This window comes from Onychostoma macrolepis, chromosome 19, assembly GCF_012432095.1.
Source record: "Onychostoma macrolepis isolate SWU-2019 chromosome 19, ASM1243209v1, whole genome shotgun sequence".
In the NCBI taxonomy this organism is placed as follows: Eukaryota; Metazoa; Chordata; class Actinopteri; order Cypriniformes; family Cyprinidae; genus Onychostoma; species Onychostoma macrolepis.
This window is the reverse complement of record NC_081173.1, coordinates 23140965-23163365: the sequence shown is the minus strand read 5'-3', so window position 1 is coordinate 23163365 and position 22401 is coordinate 23140965. Positions and strand designations below refer to the sequence as shown.

General features: G+C 36.2%; 1 protein-coding gene across 2 annotated transcripts; it reads left to right on the top strand.

The window, feature by feature from the left end:
- Positions 1 to 4046: 4046 nt before the first annotated feature.
- si:ch211-288g17.4 (uncharacterized) lies at positions 4047 to 14989 on the top strand. Of its 2 annotated transcripts, XM_058752674.1 has the most exons (18): positions 4047 to 4200; positions 4422 to 4569; positions 6396 to 6497; positions 6723 to 6806; positions 6952 to 7008; positions 7187 to 7270; positions 7525 to 7605; positions 7796 to 7891; positions 9720 to 9812; positions 10002 to 10085; positions 11078 to 11182; positions 11473 to 11625; positions 11823 to 11939; positions 12496 to 12588; positions 12831 to 12917; positions 13112 to 13198; positions 13346 to 13441; positions 13520 to 14989. In XM_058752674.1, the coding sequence occupies exons 1-17, from the start codon at positions 4152 to 4154 to the stop codon at positions 13428 to 13430; spliced, it is 1605 nt and encodes a 534-aa protein (XP_058608657.1). In that variant the 5' UTR covers positions 4047 to 4151; the 3' UTR covers positions 13431 to 13441; positions 13520 to 14989. The 2 variants fall into 2 exon arrangements, with proteins under 2 accessions (XP_058608657.1, XP_058608656.1); XM_058752673.1 differs by having other exon boundaries at positions 13346 to 14963.
- The last annotated feature ends 7412 nt before the right edge of the window (positions 14990 to 22401 follow it).

Below are 22401 nucleotides of genomic sequence, written 5' to 3'. Positions count from 1 at the left end.
TACGAAAATTTATATAATTCTGAATGTTTGGATACATTAGTAGAACAAAATAATTTTTTTGATGAACTTGAATTTTCTCAATTGGCAGAAGATGCAAAATTAGATCTGGAAAACAATTTAAGTATCGAAGAACTGGTGGATGCAGTACAAAGTATGAGTAGTGGAAAAGCACCGGGGCCGATGGCTTGCCAGTTGAGATCCATAAAGATTGATGCCCCACCTTCTGGAAATGTACACTGAATCATATGAAACAGGAATACTGCCCCCCTCACTAATTACTCTTGTGTTAAAACCGGGCAAATCCCCAACAGATAGAGCATCTTATCGACCTTTCTCATTCATGTCCTGCGATACAAAAATATTATGTAAAGCCTTAGCTAAAAGGATTGAAATTCATATACCAAAATAATAATGGACGATCAGAATAGATTTGTTCTTGGTAGACAGGCCTTTAATAATACTCGTAGAGTCCTAAACATATTATATAAAAAGCAAAATGCTAAAGATCATGCAATTCTGTCTTTAGATGCTGAAAAAACATTTGACAGAATTGAGTGGAATTACCTGTTTGAGTCGCTTAGACGCTTTGAATTGGGAACAAAATATTTAAAATGGCTTAAACTTTTATACAGTGAACCAAGAGCTCAAGTTATAACAAACAATAATATTTCAAAGCTATTTAACCTGGCTAGAGGTACAAGGCAAGGGTGCCCGTTATCACCTTTATTGTTTTTATTTGCAATTGAACCCCTGGCCATGACTATTAGAAAAAGTCCAGGCATAAAGGGTATGAAGATATGAGAGAGGGATCATCATATGTCTCTGTTCGCAGATGATATTGTTCTATTTCTAACCAATTTAAAGAACTCCATTCCCGCAGTTATAAATATTATGGGAAAATTTGGAAGATTCTTGGGCTATAAAATCAATAACAGTAAAAGTATTCTGCTATTACTAAATGATCAAGAGAGAAAAGCCCCCTCGAGTCATACACAAATTACCAATGAATCTGATGGTTTCTCTTATTTAGGGATTAAAATTACGCCTGATATAGATAATATACTTCCTGCTAATTATGATCCTTTACTGAGGGGAGTTATGAAATCCTTGGACAAATGGAGCACAATGCCCATGTCCTTAGTGGGACGTATAAGCATAATTAAAATGTCGATCTTACCTAAATTTCTATACCTTTTTCAATCTATTCCTCTTCCACTACCCAATACTTTTCTTTCTCCCCTTAAAAAACCTTTACCAGGTTCATATGGAATAATAAAGGACCTCGTCTACGTCTATCCCTCCTCTACCTACCATACGATCGAGGAGGGCTTCAAGTGCCAAACTATAAAACTATACTACACAGCTTCGAACAGCTATGTTTTACTTCTCCATAGACCACCCATCCTGGGTTGATATTGAGAAAGAAGAATTGTCACTCCCCTTACAATCATATATATTCTCTGCAGAAGTTAAAATACTTAAAAAATCCACTCTTAATCCCTTCCTAAGAAATACCCTATTAGTTTGGCATGAGGCCCATTCATTTTTGGAGGAGACAATATCCATCTCTCCCTTCTCACCAATATGGGGCAATAACTATTTTATCCCTGGAAGAAATGATATAGGGTTTAAAAACTGGCAGATGAAAGGATTAAGTATGGTAAAAAAACTTGTATGAAGGAAGTACACTCATGACCTTCCAGCAGTTGGTTACAAAATATAATCTTCCAAAAAATACCTAAATAATTTTTTAAATACCTTCAAATTAGAAGTTATATATATTCAAGAATTAAAACCTATTCGGAACCTCAACACTTTAGAACAAATTACTTTAAATCACATGAAAGATAGAGGAATGGTCTCCATGTTTTATAAGACATTACTGGCTGGACTAAAGGAAGGCTCTCAATCATATCTTTCGGCATGGAAGAGAGACCTTCAGGTGAACATCACTCTGGAGGAATGGGTGCATGCCTGTCTTTCAGCTCAAACCCAATCTATTAATACTAGGTGTAGAATACTACAATCCAAAATTCCGGATAATTGTGCAAAATGTAAAGATGAAATTAGTACATTGTTTCATTGTATGTGGGAGTGTAGGGAGCTGCAAATGTTCTGGAAGGAGGTTCTTGGTGTGGTCTGTGAAATGACCGGAGAAAATATTCCTTTGGATTCAAAGCTTTGTTTATTGTATATATATCCTGAAAATATGTCAGTTAATGCAAGCAAAAAGAAGCTCATAGATTTCAGTTTAATACAAGCTAAACGTGTTATTGCTTTAGTACGGAAAAACATCCAAAGGCCTGTTCTTTCACAGTGGATTAAAGAAATGTCTGACAACCTTGCTCTTGAAAAATTAACATATGCAATAAGAGGTAAAGCAGAGGTTTACCTCTGCAAAAGTGTGCTCCCCTTTTAGGCAATTTGTAAATATAAAGTGAAATGTTATGTAATGATGACTGTAATTTGAAATCCAATGTGCTATAATATATATATATATATATATATATATATTTTTTTTTTTTTTCATTAATACATCGGTGAATGTTAATTCATTTTCCTTATTTAAATTTCATTTCATTTTTGTATTTTTACATATTACTTTATTTTATAACGTATTATTTTTAATGTTATTTTCTGTTTGATAAATCAATGTAGGGGTGGGAAAGTATACTCTGTAATGTTTTATATAATTTGATATTCTGTAGTTTTCATGGGGGTTTTGTAACAAAATTACAAAAAATAAAAAAAGTTGAAAAAAAAATAATAATGTTGTACACTATTCTTAATAATGAGTTTATTAAATGCGGTACATGAATATATCAATGGATTTCACTTGTTTAGTCAACTACTAATCATGTTTATCCAAATTACACCATTATGCAAGTCTAAAGCACTTTTTCCACATTGGAGAGTGTGGTTTCAACATATCACAGTTATCATACTACTCCTATGTTAGGTTGAGAGACATCTCTGGCACTCTTAAAGAGATAGATCACCCAAAAATTAAAAGTCTGTCATTAATTACTCACCCTCATCTCGTTCCAAAACTGTAAGACCTTTGAACCAAACAGTTGAACCATTGTTGTCACATGGACTATTTTAACAATGTCCTTACCTGCCCTACCTTTCTGGGCCTTGAATGTGTCAGTTGCGTTGCTGTCTATGGAGGGTCAGAAAGCTCTCGATTTTCATCAAAAATATCTTAATTTGTGTTCAGAATATGAACGAAGGTCTTACGTGTTTGGAATGACGTGAGGGTGAGTGATGACAGAATTTTCATTTTTGGGTGAACTATCCCTTTAAATCATTTAGGAGCTGAGACCTAGTTGTAGCACTTTTACCTTTATTAATCACACTTATTCTTAAGTGTAGGAAAAAGTACACGATTCCTAGATTTTTGACATACTTAAGACTAAAATTTTATTCTGAGCAGCTCCTGATTTTCAACATTTTTTATGCTCTAATGAGGTACTGACCCTAAAAACTGATGTTGACTGAAGAAATATTGACCTGTACATAAACACACACACCATGGACTTTCATACTGATCTACAATATTGGTAAAGAGCATTAAACTCATGGCCTACATTCAGTTTAATTCTGACAGATTGCTTTTCTTCAGTCCCTGTAATCTAACATTGTCAAAATCATATTTATTGTCTTTATTTTTATTAATTTTTTTTCCAGTGTGGCATGTACATGCATGCACTACTCTGAACTGTTCTTGTGAACTAACTTTAGAGTCACAAAGTTTTACTAGCCTATGTGGTAACCTTTTTTTTTGCTTTTGTGTTTTAAGGAAAATATTGTCTTATTTTTAACATATTAACATACTGACCAAAACCTTATAACCTAACCCAAACCTGATGTTGATAAACTTACAATTGAAAAGAAGCAATTAAATATGTACTGTCTGCACTACTATTGTGACCTTCAGAGTTTACATTGAAACACTTCCCATGAGAGGTAAGCGCAGACAGGCTGCAAGGTAAATTCAGTAGGCGTGTGCACACAGATGAAAGTTTATATCAGTAGAGATAAAGTTGAGTCCACCTATTTACTCCTGATGTTTAAGTCCACACTCCACAGTGAAAATGTTGTGATCTCTTTCTGTTATTTAGTTTTTGTTCTGAGAAAGATAAAACAATATGAATAAGTCACTAGCAGTCTTAATCTTAGCTGTTCTGCTCTTTAAAGGTAAGATAATGCCTTAATTTTTTCTTAAATACCTAAATTCATTGTTATCTTATGTGGTATTTAATAGACATGACAGCTCTCTTGAACAAGTTATAATATTAATCTTACAATGGTTATGTAAATATAAATGTGATATTAAAATATGTACTGAGGTTGGACTTAAAATAATTTAATATTACACTGTCACTTATATTTTAGCTGATTTAGTTTTTTATATACAGGTGTGGACAGCGTCAGCCTAAAAGATGAAGATTATGAAATGGCAGACAAACTCTTCACATTTGGTGCTGAAGCATTTTTGAAATACTTGGACAATTTAAAAGGGGCTGCAGAAGCGGTTGTGGAAAAAAATAAGATCACTAAAACAGGGTAAAACCAGAGACGTATGATGTAAAGTTAACATAGACCATGCACTGTAAAAAAAAATAAAAAATGTATAATGTTCTAGCAGAAAATTACCAGCATATTTATGGACATTTCCTTTAACCCTAAAAACAAAACAATGCAGTGGTTAATTCAAAATAGTCAAAACACTGTACATTGGGCCATACAGTCATGGCCAAAAATATCGGCACCTTGGTAATTATAATCAAAAAAGGCTGTGAAAATTAATCTGCATTGTTAATCCTTTTGATCTTTTATTTAATAAATTCACAAAAATCTAACCTTTCATTGAATAATATGAATGGGGGGAAATATCATTATGAAATAAATGTTTTACTCTAATACACATTGGCCACAATTATTGGCACCCCTTGAAATTTTTATGAGTAAAATATCTCTGAAGTATATTCCCATTCATATTCACAATTTTGAGCACTCCAGGGTGATTATGAACATGAAATTATCCAGCCATGGCTTCCTGTTTCACAGAAATATAAATAGGAGGGAAAACAAAGCCCAAATTCCCTTAATCATCCATCACAATGAGAAAAACCAAAGAATATATTTCTGATGTGCAGCAAAAGATAATTGAGCTTCACAAATTAGTGAAGTGGCTTTAAGAAAAAAGCTAGAGCAGTGAAAATTCCCATTTCCACCATCAGGACAATAATTAAGAATTTCCAATCAACATAAAATGTTACAAAACTGCCTGGAAGAGGACGTGTGTCTATATCGTCCTAATGCACGGTGAGAAGGAGAGTTTGAGTGGATAAAGACTCTCCAAGGACCACAGCTGGAGAATTGCAGAAAATATTTGAGTCTCAGGGTCAGAAAACCCTAAAAAAAATTGTCAAACAGCACCAACATCACCACATGTTGTTCGGGAGGGTTTCAAGAAAAATACTCAAACTCCAGCATATTCAGTTATCAGACACGACTGGAACTTCAAATGGGACTGGCTTCTATGTTCAGATGAAACTAAAAAATGAGCTTTTTAGCAGCAAACATTCAAGATGGATTTGGTGAACACACGGATAAAAAGTACCCCATGTGTACAATGAAATATACTGCTGTATGTTTGATGTTGTGGGCCTATATTTCTGCTGGAGGTCCTGGACATCTTGTTTAGACACATGGCATCATGGATTCTATCAAATACCAACAGATAAAAAATCAATAAGTGACTGACTCTGTTAGAAATCTTATAATGGGCCATGTTTGGATCTTCCAACCGTACAATAATTCAAACACAAACCTCAAAAACAACACAAAAATGGGTCACTGAGCACAAAACCAAGCTTCTGCTGGCCATTCCAGTCCTCTGACCTGAACCCTATAGAAAATGAGTGGGTGAACTGAAGAGAAGAAGCACCGTCATGGAGCTGGGAATCTAAAGGGTCTGGAGTGATTCTGGATGAAGGAATGGTCTCTGATCTCTTGTCAGGTGTTCTCTAACCTCATCAGGCATTATAGGAGAACATTTTGAGTTGTTGATCTGGCTGTTAATCTGTTTTAAAAAAGTATTGAATAAAAGGGTGCCGTTAATTGTGGCCAGTGTGTATTAGAGAAAAACATTTATTTCATAATGATATTCCCCCCCATTTTAAATTGTTATTATCCGATGAAAGGTTAGATTTTTGTGAATTTTTTTAATAAAAGATCAAAAGGATTAACAATGCAGATTAATTTTCACAGCCGCCTTTGGTCATATTTACCAAGGGTGCCGATATTTTTGGCCATGACTGTATTTCAATGACTTTTCTTGGAGTGAGGAATGTAAATTCACTGTCATTGTTTTCTGTGGTGTACAGTACTGATATGCAAGACTTGTGGATTTCTGTGAAAGAGATGATAGAGAGAATTAGTGCTGAGCAAAGAGGTAAAGGACACGATCAGTTCCTTGTGGCACTGTTGTGAGTACTTCATCCACTGTATACAAAAGATCGTTTGCGATTATAATCATATACTGAAATTAAAACAAAAATTTAAATAATGAAGAATAAAGCTGATCACAATCTACTTAGATTTAAGGAACTCCTGTGATTTTTATTTTTATTTATTTATTTTTTTCTGTCTTCTGAGCAATTTCAAATCATCCCGATCATCAACATATTTTTTTCCTTCTGTGTGTTTAACAGCATTTTTCGCAGACTGGGTAACCTTTGCGAACAAGGTCTGTTTCAACTGATAACGACATTCCCCTTCAACAATAGGACTCCACGGTATGAAGACCATTCATCCAATTTATTAATGTTATTGTATAACTTTTCAATTATTATTTTATCAACATGCAGATTAATTAATGAAGGGCATGCTGATATGTATAAAGTTGAATGTGTCTTGAATATATGATATATCTTCTTACAGAGAATTTTGCATGTATAAAGGAATCTTCAAAAACGAGACAGTGGTGGAACTCTGGAAGTAAGTTTTTAAAAAAAAATCTGAATCTGCAAGATGACTGAAAATATTGTTTTGAGATAGTGTAAAGTTTCATCCATTAAACAGTTCAAATCCACCACCTCTGTGCAGATAATCTTCTCAGGATCTTTTTGAAATAATGGATAACTAAAACATTGTTCATTGGTTTTGTTTAATGCAGATATGTGGAGTCACGGCTCCTTAAAGGAGCTCCACCAATCTACAGCAATCCCTTCGGGTTCCTCGCTCACCTTCTGTCCAAAGTGTATGACCTCATGTTTGACACATTGCTTCTTACAAACTGTTTCTTTCCCTTTGAAATAATGAAATAATATATTTGATAAACACAAATCTTACAGTCTAGCTGCTATTTTATAGTAAGGTACTGTAAACATATTGTTTTATTAATCTGTTTTTTGAATCTATCAAAGTTAAGATGAAGACGTTTATATGTTAATATCATGCATATTAGTTTTCATGTTGACTGGAAGTTGTTTTCTTTGTTGTGATGTATAACAGGGTGGCACAGCCCCAAGTGGTTGAGATTCTAAAAGTTGCTGCGGAAGTTGGGAAGATAGACATCAATCAACTGTTCGACGAGTAAGATCTGTTTTGTCATGCATTGCTGTGTTAAAGCACCCAAAATCAATGTCACTTCTTGCATTTAGATGATTCTTTCGTGCAGGTACTGTTTCCTAAAAACATCATGTTGAGTAAAATGTCAAATAACACTCAGATGACAAATCTAAATTTTATAGTCCATCATTCAGTTCTCAATTATATTTTTTAGAGTACAAATGGCTGTAGATCTGGTCAGAGAGAAGGCCATGGAAATTTCCACCTTAGAGAGGCAGAGTGAGAAGGATGAGTTTCTAATAACATTGAGGTAAGGGCATTCAATAAGAGCATTATTTTCTGTTTTGATTTTTTTGTTTTTTTGTTGTTGTTAATATAGAAAATTGTTTACATACACTGAACAAAATTATAAACGCAACACTTTTGTTTTTGCCCCCATTTTTCATGAGCTGAACTCAAAGATCTAAGACTTCTTCTATGTACACAAAAGGCCTATTTCTCTCAAATATTGTTCACAAATCTGTCTAAATCTGTGTTAGTGAGACCTTCTTCTTTGCCGAGATACTCCATTCATCTCACAGGTGTGGCATATCAAGATGCTGATTAGACAGCATGATTATTGCACAGGTGTGCCTTAGGCTGGCCACAATAAAAGGCCACTCTAAAATGTGCAGTTTTATCACACAGCACAATGCCACAGATGTTGCAAGTTTTGAGGGAGCGTGCAATTGGCATGATGAATGCAGGAATGTCCACCAGAGCTATTGCCCGTGAATTGAATGTTCATTTCTCTACCATAAGCCGTCTCCAAAGGCGTTTCAGAGAATTTAGCAGTACATCCAACGGCCTCACGACCGCAGACCACGTGTAACCACACCAGCCCAGGACCTCCACATCCAGCATCTTCACCTCCAAGATCATCTGAGACCAGCCACCCCGACAGCTGCTGCAACAATCAGTTTGCATAACCAAAGAATTTCTGCACAAACTGTCAGAAACCGTCTCAGGGAAGCTCATCTGCATGCTCGTCGTCCTCATCGGGGTCTCGACCTGACTGCAGTTCGTCGTCGTAACCGACTTGAGTGGGCAAATTCTCACATTCGATGGCGTCTGGCACTTTGGAGAGGTGTTCTCTTCATGGGTGAATCCCGGTTTTCACTGTACAGGGCAGATGGCAGACAGTGTGTATGGCGTCGTGTGGGTGAGCGGTTTGCTGATGTCAGCGTTGTGGATCGAGTGGCCCATGGTAGCGGTGGGGTTATGGTATGGACAGGCGTATGTTATGGACAACGAACACAGGTGCATTTTATTGATGGCATTTTGAATGCACAGAGATACCGTTCCGAGATCCTGAGGCCCATTACTGTGCCATTTATCCACAACCATCACCTCATGTTGCAGCATGATAATGCACGGCCCCATGTTGCAAGGATCTGTACACAATTCCTGGAAGCTGAAAACATCCCAGTTCTTGCATGGCCAGCATACTCACCAGACATATCATCCATTGAGCATGTTTGGGATGCTCTGGATCGGCGTATACGACAGCGTGTTCCAGTTCCTGCCAATATCCAACAACTTTGCACAGCCATTGAAGAGGAGTGGACCAACATTCCACAGGCCACAATCAACAACCTGATCAACTCTATACGAAGGAGATGTGTTGCACTGTATGAGGCAAATGGTGGTCACACCAGATACTGACTGGTTTTCGGACCCCCCCGGACCCCCCCAATACAGTAAAACTGCACATTTTAGAATGGCCTTTTATTGTGGCCAGCCTAAGGCACACCTGTGCAATAATCATGCTGTCTAATCAGCATCTTGATATGCCACACCTGTGAGGTGGATGGAGTATCTCGACAAAGGAGAAGTGCTCACTAACACAGATTTAGACAGATTTGTGAACAATATTTGAGAGAAATAGGCTTTTTGTGTACATAGAAAAAGTTTTAGATCTTTGAGTTCAGCTCATGAAAAATGGGGGCAAAAACAAAAGTGTTGCGTTTATAATATTGTTCAGTGTATTTAATGTTTTCATTTTCATCTTTATATTTACAGAAAATACTGATCTGTTAAGCTGTATATTGGTGACTCTTAAGTGTGTCCTGCTTATTTACGGACTGTGTATTTCATAGAACTGCATCTGGAGTTCTTGCATTTTACTGGGATAAACTATTGGAATACACTGAGAGCCAGCCATTCCATGGCAAATATTTAGATGCTGTAAGGTAAGACTATGATCATAGTAGTTACCTGAAAATCAAGTCAAGTCACCATTATTTATATAAAACTTTTTATGTAGTCTTGTTTGTGTAGAATGTAGTCTTACATAAAAAAATTAAAAAAAGTGACATGATAAATGTACAAAAGAACTGATATATTATAATTTATTAAGTTTTGAGTTGTTTGGGTTTCAGGAGATGGAAGGAGCTGAGAGTGTTGAAAGATGCAAAAAAATATCATATGATTACTAGCCCAGAGACAGGACTTCAAGCCTGGATGTAAGAAAGATTCAGTTCAGTTGTAATACAAGTAAAAACCCATTAAAGGAATAGTTTATCCAAAAATGAACGTTTGCTGAAAATGTCCTCACCCTCAGGCCATCCAAGATGTAGACGAGTTTGTTTCTTAATGGGAACAGATTTGGAGAAATCTAGCATTATATTATTTGCTCACCAATGGATCCTCTGCAGTGAATGGGTGCCGTCAGAATGAGATAAAAACATCACAATAATCCACAAGATTCCACACAATTAATCCCTATTCACAATTCATTTCTTGTGAAGTGAACATCTGGGCATGTTTAAGGCATTTTAACCATGTAAACCATTGCTTCTGGCCGAAATATCAATCCATATAAATGCTTCCTCCAGCAAAAAAGTCCACCCGCTTTTGTCCTCTCACATCAGAACACCAAAATATTGGTTTAGAACTGTTTTGGACTGTTTCTTCTTGTAAACAGTGCTTGATCTGTGCATATTTCTCTCTTGATTCAGACAAGATGACTTTAATTTTATGGATAGAGGCCTTGTATTTTATCCAGGAATTAACGGTTTGAAGTTAACTTGATTCTAAAACCTGCAGCTTCTCACTTCACATTAATTGATGAACTGAACAAAATGGTCATGGGGATTACTTGTGGATTATTGTGATGTTTTTATCAGCTTTTTGAACTCTCATTCTGACGGCACCCATTCACTGCAGAGGATCTATTGGTGAGCAAATAATGCAATGCCAAATTTCTCCAAATCTGTCCTGATGAAGAAACAAATTAATTTATATCTTGGGGTGCCTGAGGGTGAGTACATTTTCAGCAAATGTTCATTTTTGGGTGAACTATTCCTTTAAACTTTGAAGATTTCACAAAGTTGAGTTTGTTCTGAGTGTTGCTCTTTGTACAAATAACATCACTGTTGAACCAAGAACCGTAACAAAGCAATGGCATGTTTGCTATCTTGTAATAACTATGACTGAACTCCTTTTCCTTATCTAGTTGGGGAGATGAGCGTTTTGGTGACTTTTTTGACAATGCTGCCCTAGAATATGATCGATGGGGTAATGGGATTTTTGGAGATGAGAGATTCAATCAATCTAACTGGTTAGTATGACAGTACTTTTCATTCAGTGCACACAGTGCATAATAAATGACTGTGAATTAATAACTTTGTATGACTAATAACTGAGACCACAGACCCCAAGGCATGATTCAAGTAAATATGCATGGATTAAAATCCATTAATCATAGATAATGCTGTTATGCTTATTGTGTGGGTATAAAAGCATAAGCTGTGTCTTATGAATGTATTGCATTCCAGTTTAATAGTCTGTTTGAACATTCTTTATAGATGCATAGATGTATGTCCGTTGACTCTGCTCTTTGTTTCACAGGGCCATTATGAAGATGGCGACAGTATACCCTCTTCCAATTTATGAAAGTTTGTCTGAAAATGGCCTTGGAATGTCTGAAGTTAATGATTTTTTTATTGACACCGAAGACACTCTCACTGAATTAGTAGGCGAGGACATCTTGTCCAATTTGAAGTAAGGACACATTTAATCTCACACCAGTCTGTTAAATCAGTCTGGGCACTATAAATATGTTTTAGATGCTATAATACAAAAAACATTTGAGCATATTACACCTGTACAATTACAACGTAGATAAACAAGATTATGTGGTGATTCATCATTATCATTTGATCATTAATGCAATAATTTCCTTTTCTGTTGTCTTCCAGGGGTGCACTTTATGAAATATGGAATATTATTAGTAATGAAATTTTGCATGTCTCCATAAACAAGAAAAACCAAATTACATCGTATGTGGAATATGAGGACCCACTGCGACATTTACGGTATAATACGTAAATCCCTGATGTTTGTTTGTGTATGTGTATGCTTAAAGGAATAGTTCACCCAAAAATGAAAATTTGCAGAAAATGTACTCACTCTCAGGCCATCCAAGATGTAGATGAGTTTGTTTTTTCATCGGAACAGATTTGGAGAAATTTCGCAGTACATCAGTTGCTCACCAGTGGATCCTCTGCAGTGAATGGGTGCCGTCATGAGAGTCCAAACAGCTGATAAAGACATCACAATAATCCACAACAAGACTCCAGCCCATCAACTAACGTATTGTGAGAAGTTCTGCGTTTGTTTGGAATCTCATTCTGACGGCACCCATTCACTGCAGAGGATTCATTGATGAGCAAGTGATGCAATGCTAAATTTCTCCAAATCTGTTCTGATAAAGAAACAAATTCATCTTCATTATGGCTGGCCTAAAAGTTCAATGTATTTTCAGCACATTTTCGTTTTTAATCATGCACCTGCTTCCACTGAGATGCAAAGTTACTTTTGTTGAAATATAAAACTGATCCTAGCCACTTTCTCTGTTGATGTTCACAACAGCAAAATTAAAGCGACATGCTTTGATATCTGGGACAGAGTTCTCATTGAGATCAACAGAAATATGAATAATGATGGACTCGAACAATCAGCAAGGTAAAGTGTAACAAATAATTTTCTGCTCAACAGGCCCAGTACTGAATGTTTAATCCTAAATTTGACATTTTCAAATAAAACATTTTAATTTGTAATATTATGACACTGCAGCAAGTTAAGTTTTTTTATTATTTGTTTTTAAATGTGCAGACATTGAGAATTTTACTGTTAGCATTTTAGCTCAGTCTATAATAAAGAGTTAAATCATCAAACAATTTAAATTATTACCTCATATCTAATAGGCACTGGGATGAAGTGAAGAGCATTTTCATGAAAGAGTTAACTGACAGTGGAGAACTAACTCAAAAGAAGCTTGATGAAGCACAAAAGTAAGAAAAGAGTCTTGAAATAAAAAAAATGGACAGATTTAAAAATCTGTCTTTGCTTTAAAAGAAATGCCTATATGCAACATACTTAATTTAGACATTAGAAATGTCTTATTTTAATACTGTATTATTATCATTACAATTATACTGTTAATTAACTAAATAACAATTCCAATTTTTTCTTCATGTTTATAAAGAACCTTTAATAGTGTCACACAAATGGTCTTCGACAAATATGTAAAAATGATTGATGGTCTGGAGGAAAGGATCAGTGCTTCCACCGAGTAAGAACTTTTCAATTTAAAAAATACAAATATTTTGAAATATTTAATTCCAAAATGAGTAGTTACAAAACCATAAAGTAAAATATCAAAGAAAATAACATGGAATGTTGAGATTAAATTGCTAACATTTTCATTTTGTTCTTTCAGGACTCTTAGCAAATTGATGCTGAAGACTTTTTCTGCCACAAATACTGTCCTGGTTAATACTCTGGCCTTTCTGCTGTCTGATTAATTTTTCTCAAGGCAAGAACTAAATTCTGTTCTAAATTCTTTTGTCATTCTGTAACCTATGAATAATCCTTGTCCCTCTTCTCTTCCTAGTGTATTTTTGTAGTTCTACAGGATGTTTTGGTGCTTCCTGTCAATTATGCTGTAATCATGTCTGATAAACTCTGAGCTGTAGGCCTCATCATTTCATTGAGAGGATGCATCTGATGCTGGTTCCCAAATGTGTAAAGATATTTTCTGGCTTGTGTACCCAAAAATGAAAATTTTCTTAAAATATACTCACCCTCAGGCCATCCACCATGAAGATGAGTTTCTTCATCAGAAAATATTTGGAGAAATTTAACATTACAACACTTGCTCACCAATGGATCCTCTACAGTGAATGGGTGCCGTCAGAATGAGAGTCCAAACAGCTTATAAAAACATCACAATAATCTACAAGTAATCCACACAACTCCAGTCCATCAATTAATGTCTTGTGAAGTGAAAAGCTGCAGGTTTATAAGAAATAAATCCATCATTAAGGCGTTTTAACTTTAAACTGTTGCTTCAGTCCATAATCTATATAATAACACTTCCTCCAGTGAAAAAGTGCATCCCCTGTAACCTCTCACATCAAAGTCCACTGACATATTTTTTTTGGAACATTTTTGTTTCAGTGTGTTGTCACTAGTAACTTGATCTGTACATATTTCTCTCCTGATTCAGGTGAGACAACCTCTTCACTGGAGAAAACAATAACATAGATAGAGGAAGTTAGCAGGTCTTAATAATGGATTTGTTTAATACAAATGCATAGCATTTTGCTTCACAAGATGTTAACTGATGGACTGGAGTCGTGTTGGTTATATGTGGATTATTGTCACGTTTTTATCAGTTATTGTACTGATTCACTGCAGCACGTAATGTAATGCTAAATTTCTCCAAATCTATTCAGACGAAGAAACAAACTCATCTACATCTTGGATGGCCTGAGGGTGAGTACATTTTCAGCAAATTTTCATTTTTGGGCAAATTATTCCTTTGATGCTATTATAAACGGTTCATATTACTGTCTGCTAACCAGATTATATATTTAAAAATAATAATAAAAAAATATTTTAAAATAACACATGATCTGCTTCATATGATTTTATGACCTTTATTTATTTACTTTTTCTTTTTAATGAATAATAGCTTAATCAGAATGAAGTTCTAGTTTACCAAAGCACCATGCAAAGATGGTGGCGTAAGATGGCAGCAGTGAGTTGGAGAAAGTGTGTCTAACATCTGTTTGTGGGTCTGCAAAGTCAGCAGAAAAGGAAAAAAGCAACATGCATCAATGCTTGACTGCCCTTGTTTGTACTTTGAGTGTGCATTTAATCTTTTTGGTTATACTTTGAGCATTTCATCAGTTAAAAGGGGCCTTAAAGGGAACAACGTTCATATGCATTCATATACATATTTATTATTAGTAAAAGATTTATAATTATTGTTTTGGTGTAAATTCCCTGACATAAATTATACAGCTCAGCAATCTCAAATGTAATTGCTATAATAATATGTTGTACGAAGTAATAAGTTTGACTAATAAAGGAAAACAGCCTTCCAGTTTTTTAATGAGCCACCATCAACCGGCAGAGGGCGCTGAAAATCTGCTTACTCCACCTGCACTGACTGGACACCAACAAGAACCTCTTTCTTGGCCGCCATGATAGACATAAATACAATAAAATATGATGCCATGCTGTAGTTAGAGGATACGATTTCTCATATTGTTTCATTTTGATTTTGGCTTCAGATCTGTGTGGCTGGATTTCCGAGTGTAATTTAAGACACTAGCAGAGGCAGTCTGTCTGGACCAGGGTCTTTCTATTGCATCAGCTCACCTCTGTTTGCAGTACTGTCACTGTGACTGATTTGTTTGGAGACCAAGGGGAAGTAGAAGAGCTGAGAAAATGAGCATAAAGGCAACAAAAGATAGATGTACAAGCATTTTGAAATGAAAAAAATGACGCTTTATCAGCACCAGAGTGATGCATGTGTGCACCTGGCTGCTTCTGGTGGAGAATACAGTACCTGAGAGAAACCCATAATATATTGCTATTGTCAGTAGAAATTTTGTAGTTATATTATGCTGTAGTGGTTAATACAAAATGAACATAACTAGAAGATTTGATCCTCACAGGGACTAAGCCATGTGCCATCCCTGTTGAGCTCTTGCATAAGACACTCAAAGGAATAGTTCACCCAATATTGAAGATTCTGTCATCATTTACTGAAATATATTGAAAAAAGATGACAATATGGTCAATGTTGGCTTTGCCCGTTAAATTGATTGACTCTCAAAAAATGTGTGTTCCATAAAAAAAAAAAAATCATACAGGTTTGAACTGACATGAGTGTGAGAAAATGATGACAGAATTTTTATTTTGGGTGAACTATCCCTTTAACCTCTGGTTTTTCTTAGATCTGAAGAAAGTAAGATTAAATTCTGATAGCTTGTAATTAAATTAGATCTTTATAACAGTATAGCAGATCTTTTACATAGCCTAAAATGTATACTATAAATATCCATTGTCACTCTATAATATATCTTAGTAAGATCAAAGCTCTAGTTTTCATTCAAACCATATAATGCAATGCACAAATAAACATTTCCCAAAATGTGGCGCTTATATTTTAATATATATATATATATATATATATTCTAAAAAATGATGTATGGATAATTAAGTAAACCTAAATTGAATAAATCCAGTAAATGTTTATCCTGAAATATTACTAACTATGCAGAAGTTATCTTTACAATTACTGTATAAAAGCTATGAATTATCGCTCAGAGGGCAGAAGGGATGGAGCAGATTGTGTACAACAGGATTTTCAGCAAAGTTTTGATCATGTTGAGCATTTAGAGGCCTTAGAATTTCATTTATCAAATAATACAGTAAGGATGCAGTAGGTTTTATACGGTTAAGTATGAGCAGGATTAGATATTGCTGCTTAGTTTAAACACAACAGGACATAACAGGATCTGTTATGTGTGGTTTAGCGGTCATTTTTTATCTACAGTGAATTAGAGTACACTAATTGCAGGGACGATTCCCCTGGAGCAGCTTGAGGTTAAGTGTCTTGCTGAAGGGCACAGTGGTGTTGCAGCAGGGTTGTTATCTCAATAACATCCTCCCTGCCTTAAATATTAGGTTGCTCTGGACTTAAATGAGGGCTCACTGTGGCCTTTATAAATATGAGACCTCAATAAATGGAATTTATTTACATTGTTAAAAACATAATTGTCTTGATATTGTAATGGTTACTAAGCTAATTGGCTAGTCAGACAAGTATTTTCATTAATGTTCCTTTAATGAACATTGGGGCTGTTTGTATCATGCTTGTCTGTCTGTGTTTGCAGGTTACAGACAGACTGTCAATCTGTGCTTTAGTGGTGCAGAGTCTTTCGTTAACTGTAGGTGGCGACAAGTTACTGTCTTTATGAGGGAGTCATTCAATCATTCATTCAAACAATTCGTTCTAAAACTGATTCATTCAAGAACGAAAACTGTTTTGACGAGTGAGTCATTGAATCAGTCAGGAACGACTGAATCTTGAATCATTTACTCAGTCGATTTGTTCAGGAACCGATTCATTCAGAAACTAAAACCGTCGTCTGAGACTCTGAAACTATTTTGGTTGGCAAAGACGATCTGGGAATATTGTGTCTTAAAGGTAAGTTAGTATTGTTATGCCCTTGTTTTTGAACTGTTGTATAAAAGAAATCGCGCTGCTTTGAATATCAGCTCATTTGTGTTTACCTTGGACTTCTTGTCTGCTGTAGCCTACTTAGGTCGCGACAAGGGACTTTGTGAATAGTGCACTACATAGGCTACTCAATTTATTTCTGTCATATCTTATGTTAACATAGCAGGAATAGAGTAGTATAGTATTTTGGATACTGTCTTTATGAGTGAGTCACTGTATCATTGTGGAATACAATATGTTATTTAAAATGTAAGTCACTTGGAATTAATGTCTTTTTTGCTGCATAATAACTATAATTGACACCCGAGATGGTTTTGAAATTGTCTTAAATCTAGTTGATATCAAACTGACGGTCACTGTCAAGTTGGACACCGATAACCCGATAGATACTAGATATTCTCATTTTAATTGTTTAACTTTTATGTTTCGTTTCTTATGTTACTGTCTCGTTCTCAGGTGGAAGGAAAGCAATAATTTGTCTCTTTTGGACAGGTTATTATTCAAATAATGTCTAGCCCATTATACAGGCCTAAAGTTATAGATAATGAAGTGACAATGTGTTTTATATTTCAATATGCAAAATGGGATTTTGAATGTCTTTTTGATATTTCATAAGTGGATTCTACAGAAACACTTTTGGTTTCACTATACCATTTTGTGGTTAGTCTGCCTACATTGTGAAATCACATTTTATTACTTGGCTGTAGGCTATTTTAAGCAAAAGGTTAACCTTTGAAATGCCCAAAAAACTTAAAAGCTTAAATACTGTTGCAACAACCAAAACAACCAATGATTTTACATTACTTCAGTATGCCAGACATATTTTAGCCTCACCAGATTATTTTAATCAATTGTTTTTTTTTCTTAAATGCAAAAATAAAGGAAGAAAGGAAGAACATTTTTAATAATTATTAAGTTGCATGTTTATTGTAGGTAAAAACTGGTTGTCTGCAATGCTATGACAAAACCATCCATTAACATGTCTAAATGTGGTCAATCCAATTAGACATTGATAGGCTATATTATTATAGGTTTTTATTATTTAAAAAAAATATATATATATATTTTAATAATAAAGTTTTAATTAGTTAAGGTTTTATTGATGAGTTCATTTGCTTTAACTTGACAAATCGGTAATCATCTACTCTCATGTTGCTCTCATAACTTTGTCTAGTGGAATTATTATATATATATATATATATATATATATAAATTCCATACAATGAAAATGCATTATGAACAAGTTTGCCATTTATTTAGAAAATACTTGCACTTATGTAGAGAGTTACGAAGTTATAAAAAAATGTTTCCCTTTGCTCATACTATCTTATCTCGCCTAGGGTTTCAAGTGAGCCAGGACTGCCACTGGTGGCCCCTCGAAGACAATAGATGCCCCTGTTCAAACTGCTCCCAAGAATTAATGTTTTGTGCAGCTCACTGTAATATCTGAGAATCAAAGTCACTGAACACATGTATGTGCACGGGGTTTCTTCCTCTCGTTTTCTCTCCGTCTGACACACCAGCACACACACTCTCTGCACACACAGAGTCTGTTCGTGTAAACCTTCTCCCCTTCCCCCCACGTCTCTCTCCCTTTCTGTCCCCCTCGTCCTCCCCTCCCTCTCACTCTCACTTACAGCCTGCGAGCACTATTTCAAGCCTCCATCAGAAGGAGCGAAGGAGAGCGAGTCACAGAGGTCGGGGGGAGGGGCCGGCAGACAGGATTTGGAGTTCAAGTGCATGTGGAGAAAATGACCTGGAAGACAGCGAGACAGAGAGCGGAATGGGAAAGCGCTGGCTGGAGTATCCTCTTTTTTCCACGGGCTGATTTTTGCCCTGGAATGAAGAAGGTGAGATTGAAAAATAAAAACATGCTCTCTTTCAACTCTCAAAAGAGCAAATGAAAGAAAATCGAACGCTGGGAGACGAGAGCGGAGGACAAGAAAATGTATTCCGGCCCCCTCCCCTGAACTCTCGGCTACGGCTCACTCCTCCTCCTTCCCTCCCTCCTGTGAACCCCTTAGCCTCTCTTTTCTATCCGTCGTTCCCTCTCTGTCATTCTCTTCCCTCCCACCTCCTCATGCGGTCGCTTGCGTACACATGCGCCCTTACGATCTTGCTCTCTCTTCCTCTCTCTCCGCCGGCTGCAGTGCTTCTCTTCTCATCCTCGCAGCCTGGCAGCTTCATCCGTGTTCCTTCCTCCTGGACGGAGAAACACGCGCAGCCTTTCTAATGGTCCCCCCACCCCTCTGCGTGCCTCCCTAAAAAAACCAGGCACCTTCAACAGCTCCTTTTCCTACTTGTCTCGGTGCCTGATCACCATCCGCTCTCCTTTGCACTTCACTTACATTCATAATTGTATTCTTTTTTTTTTTTTTTTTTTGCATTGAATCATTTTCCAGCTCTATCCCACAAATTCTCGCATTCATAATGTGAAAGCAGTTCAGAGTGCTGAATGAACAGTAGGAAATGGGATGGGTAGGAGGAAAAACGTGGTTTGGGAGGAAACGCTAAGAGGAGAGAAGTGACTGGGATAGCGGAGAGGAGGAAGGACCCGGAGCAACGAGAGAAAGAGCCAAACGTGGGATCAACGAAACCGCAGGAAAAGAAGGAGGAACGACCAGACTGGTACTCTTGTTTTTCTGTTTTAACCCTCTAGTTCTCTTTTTCTCCTCAATCACCATCTCTTTCTATCCATCCCTATCTTTCAACTTTAAGTCTCTGTTCCTACTATTTCTTGTTCACTTTTTGAAATCACCTTCAAAAGACACTTATTTTTCCTTTCTTTGTATCTATGTCTGTCTCCTGCATTTTAATCTTCTTTAAAAAGCAGTAGTTCACTCTGGATTGTCTTGTTTTATATTTTGCGTGGCTGATATCGAGGATGAGCATTCAGGCATCGGCGGAGGACAGAATCAAAGCATGTGTGAGATGTGTGTTGAAAACGGATGATTATTATTTCCTCATTCCTTCACTTTTCTTGTGTAATGCTTGTGCTGCAAATATTGTGTTGGTTTGCACGGTAGGTTTTGTCCGTAAGTGATTCTGCGTGTGCATGTGTGTGTGTCGTGAGTGTGTGTGTGTGTATGTCACCATGCATGCTTGAACATGCAGGAGGGCGAACCGTGCTTGGAATTGTGGGGGTCGCTCTCTTTCCCTGTTTCTGCCTTGCGTGCCGTTCCCAGTATGCCCCTAACTTCCTCTGTCCATCATCCTTTCATCCGGGAACCCCCACAACTGTCCATCCATCCGGTCGTCCGCTAGCTCAAGGGAATCAGAGACAATGGCCACAGATCTCAGGCCTGTATGTGTGCCATAGTTGACTTGTACAGTTAGCACTAGGCAAAAAGGCACACTGGGTCTTTGAGTTTGAAGAAGTAACGGTTCTTCTTGCAAATGCCCGGGCGATATATCGTCGGAAGCGCTAAGGAACAGCGAGCGAGCTCGTGGACACATGTGGTAAAGTGCACATCTCATCCAGGGGTTTGCTTGGTGCATCGAGGCATTAAATCAGAGCCGTTATTGTTGAAATGCACAAAAGCCAAATGCTCCGGCTCTGGCTGTGTGTGTGTCGTGAGGTTCGAGTCTCTGTTTCCTCTCGGAATAATTCTGGATGAGATTTTTGTGGGTTATTGTGGCATCTCTCCACATTTTTTGTACAGAGGGAGTGTCTGTGGTTTAGATCATGCTCCACTGTCTGCATTTGGTCCTGGATGCACCTGGATCTGGTAGGTGTAACATTTGTTTGTGTGTAGGTGTTTATTAGTAAGCAGGTTGTAATGAAAATAAGTGCATGTTTGTGGTTTTCATAAGGTTGTTCTCCTGAAGCAAGTTTAATTGGAAACTGTACATATTAAAGGTATAGTTGATAAATAGGAATTCTGTCATCACTTACTCACCTTCACTTTCCTTTTTCTGTGGAACACAAAAAATGTTTTGTAGAAAATATGGAGAACCAAATCATTTAAGTGAACACTGACTTCCATTGTCAACACAGCGACATTTCTCAAAATATCTTCTTTTCATGATTCATAAAATAAAGAAAGTGATACCGTTTTGGAACGACGTGAGGTAAGTAAATGATGACAAAATTTTCAGTTTTGGGTCCCTCTAGTATGTATGGTTTTTATATGTGTTTATCTTAGAATATTATAGATTCTGTGTGCTGCATATTTGAACAATGTAGGTTTTATGGACCGACCGTATTTTCTTAATTTACATCAATGATACTTAATTTACTAAAAGTCTGTTTGCGGAAATGATTTAATTTAATATGTTGGTCTTATAACAGTGTGCTTGGGTTGTAGAGTATAGAGTTTGTACGTTTGTGGAGGGTAGTAGTAATTATATAACAATTAGTTTAATTAATACTGTTCACATTACAAATAGTGTTTTTATCCTGAAGTTGAAGTGTTAATGTTTTTTTCGTTCTGTTAAAAAAAAGATTTTAATTGCACATACAAAAAGTGGTCTTCAAAAATCTGACACCAATTTTAAAAATTTGGATTCAAAATCTAATCTAACATTTGAGGGTTTTGAAAATATGTAAACATTATGACTTTAAATGAAATGATTATAAAAGAACTATTTATGATCAAAGAATGCTATTAGGATATTAAAAGAAATATGATTAATTATTCAAAATGAATAATATCTAAACAAATAATTAATGTAGTGACACTGACCATGTGAATCCCTTTGTGTAAAAGGTCAATTCAATTCTTTTCAAAAGTGGTTTGACTTTTGAAGCCAAGGACATTTTAGATTGGCTAATAATTCAGCTTAATATTAGATAATTATTTTTATTGTTTCTCATTTTAACATGTTTATACTTTCCTTTCACATTCATTGGGGTATCATGGGTGAAAAAAAAATATAAAGAGGATAATGTTTCATTAGTGTGGTTGGAATATTGTGTTTGCTGCTCTTTGTTTCTGTTTATGTATCTACAGTTTGTAGCTTTTATATTCATAACGTCTGATCTAACAAAGAGCCTGTTGTTGATATTCATTAATCTGCAGCAATATAAAATCCATTATCTTCAGAAAAGCATCCTGACGGTGGTTTTGCCGTCTGTTGTCTGTGATTGGTTGCTTGCCATGGCCTGTTGGTGGATGGCATGCATCTGTGCTGTGACCCTAGCCTGACCCTGTTAGCACTCAAGGGGACCGAGGGAAGAAAGAAATCAGGGCAAGCGGAGCCGAGGGTGGGGGATGAATTTGATGTCTCTTTGATAT

Excerpts from the sequence above, each read along its gene's own strand:
- si:ch211-288g17.4 (XM_058752674.1), top strand. The coding sequence starts at position 4,152 with ATGAATAAGTCACTAGCAGTCTTAATCTTAGCTGTTCTGCTCTTTAAA. Across the intron at positions 4,570-6,395 it reads AATAAGATCACTAAAACAGG|TACTGATATGCAAGACTTGT; the intron begins GTAAAACCAGAG and ends TGTGGTGTACAG. Across the intron at positions 7,606-7,795 it reads ATCAATCAACTGTTCGACGA|AGTACAAATGGCTGTAGATC; the intron begins GTAAGATCTGTT and ends TATATTTTTTAG.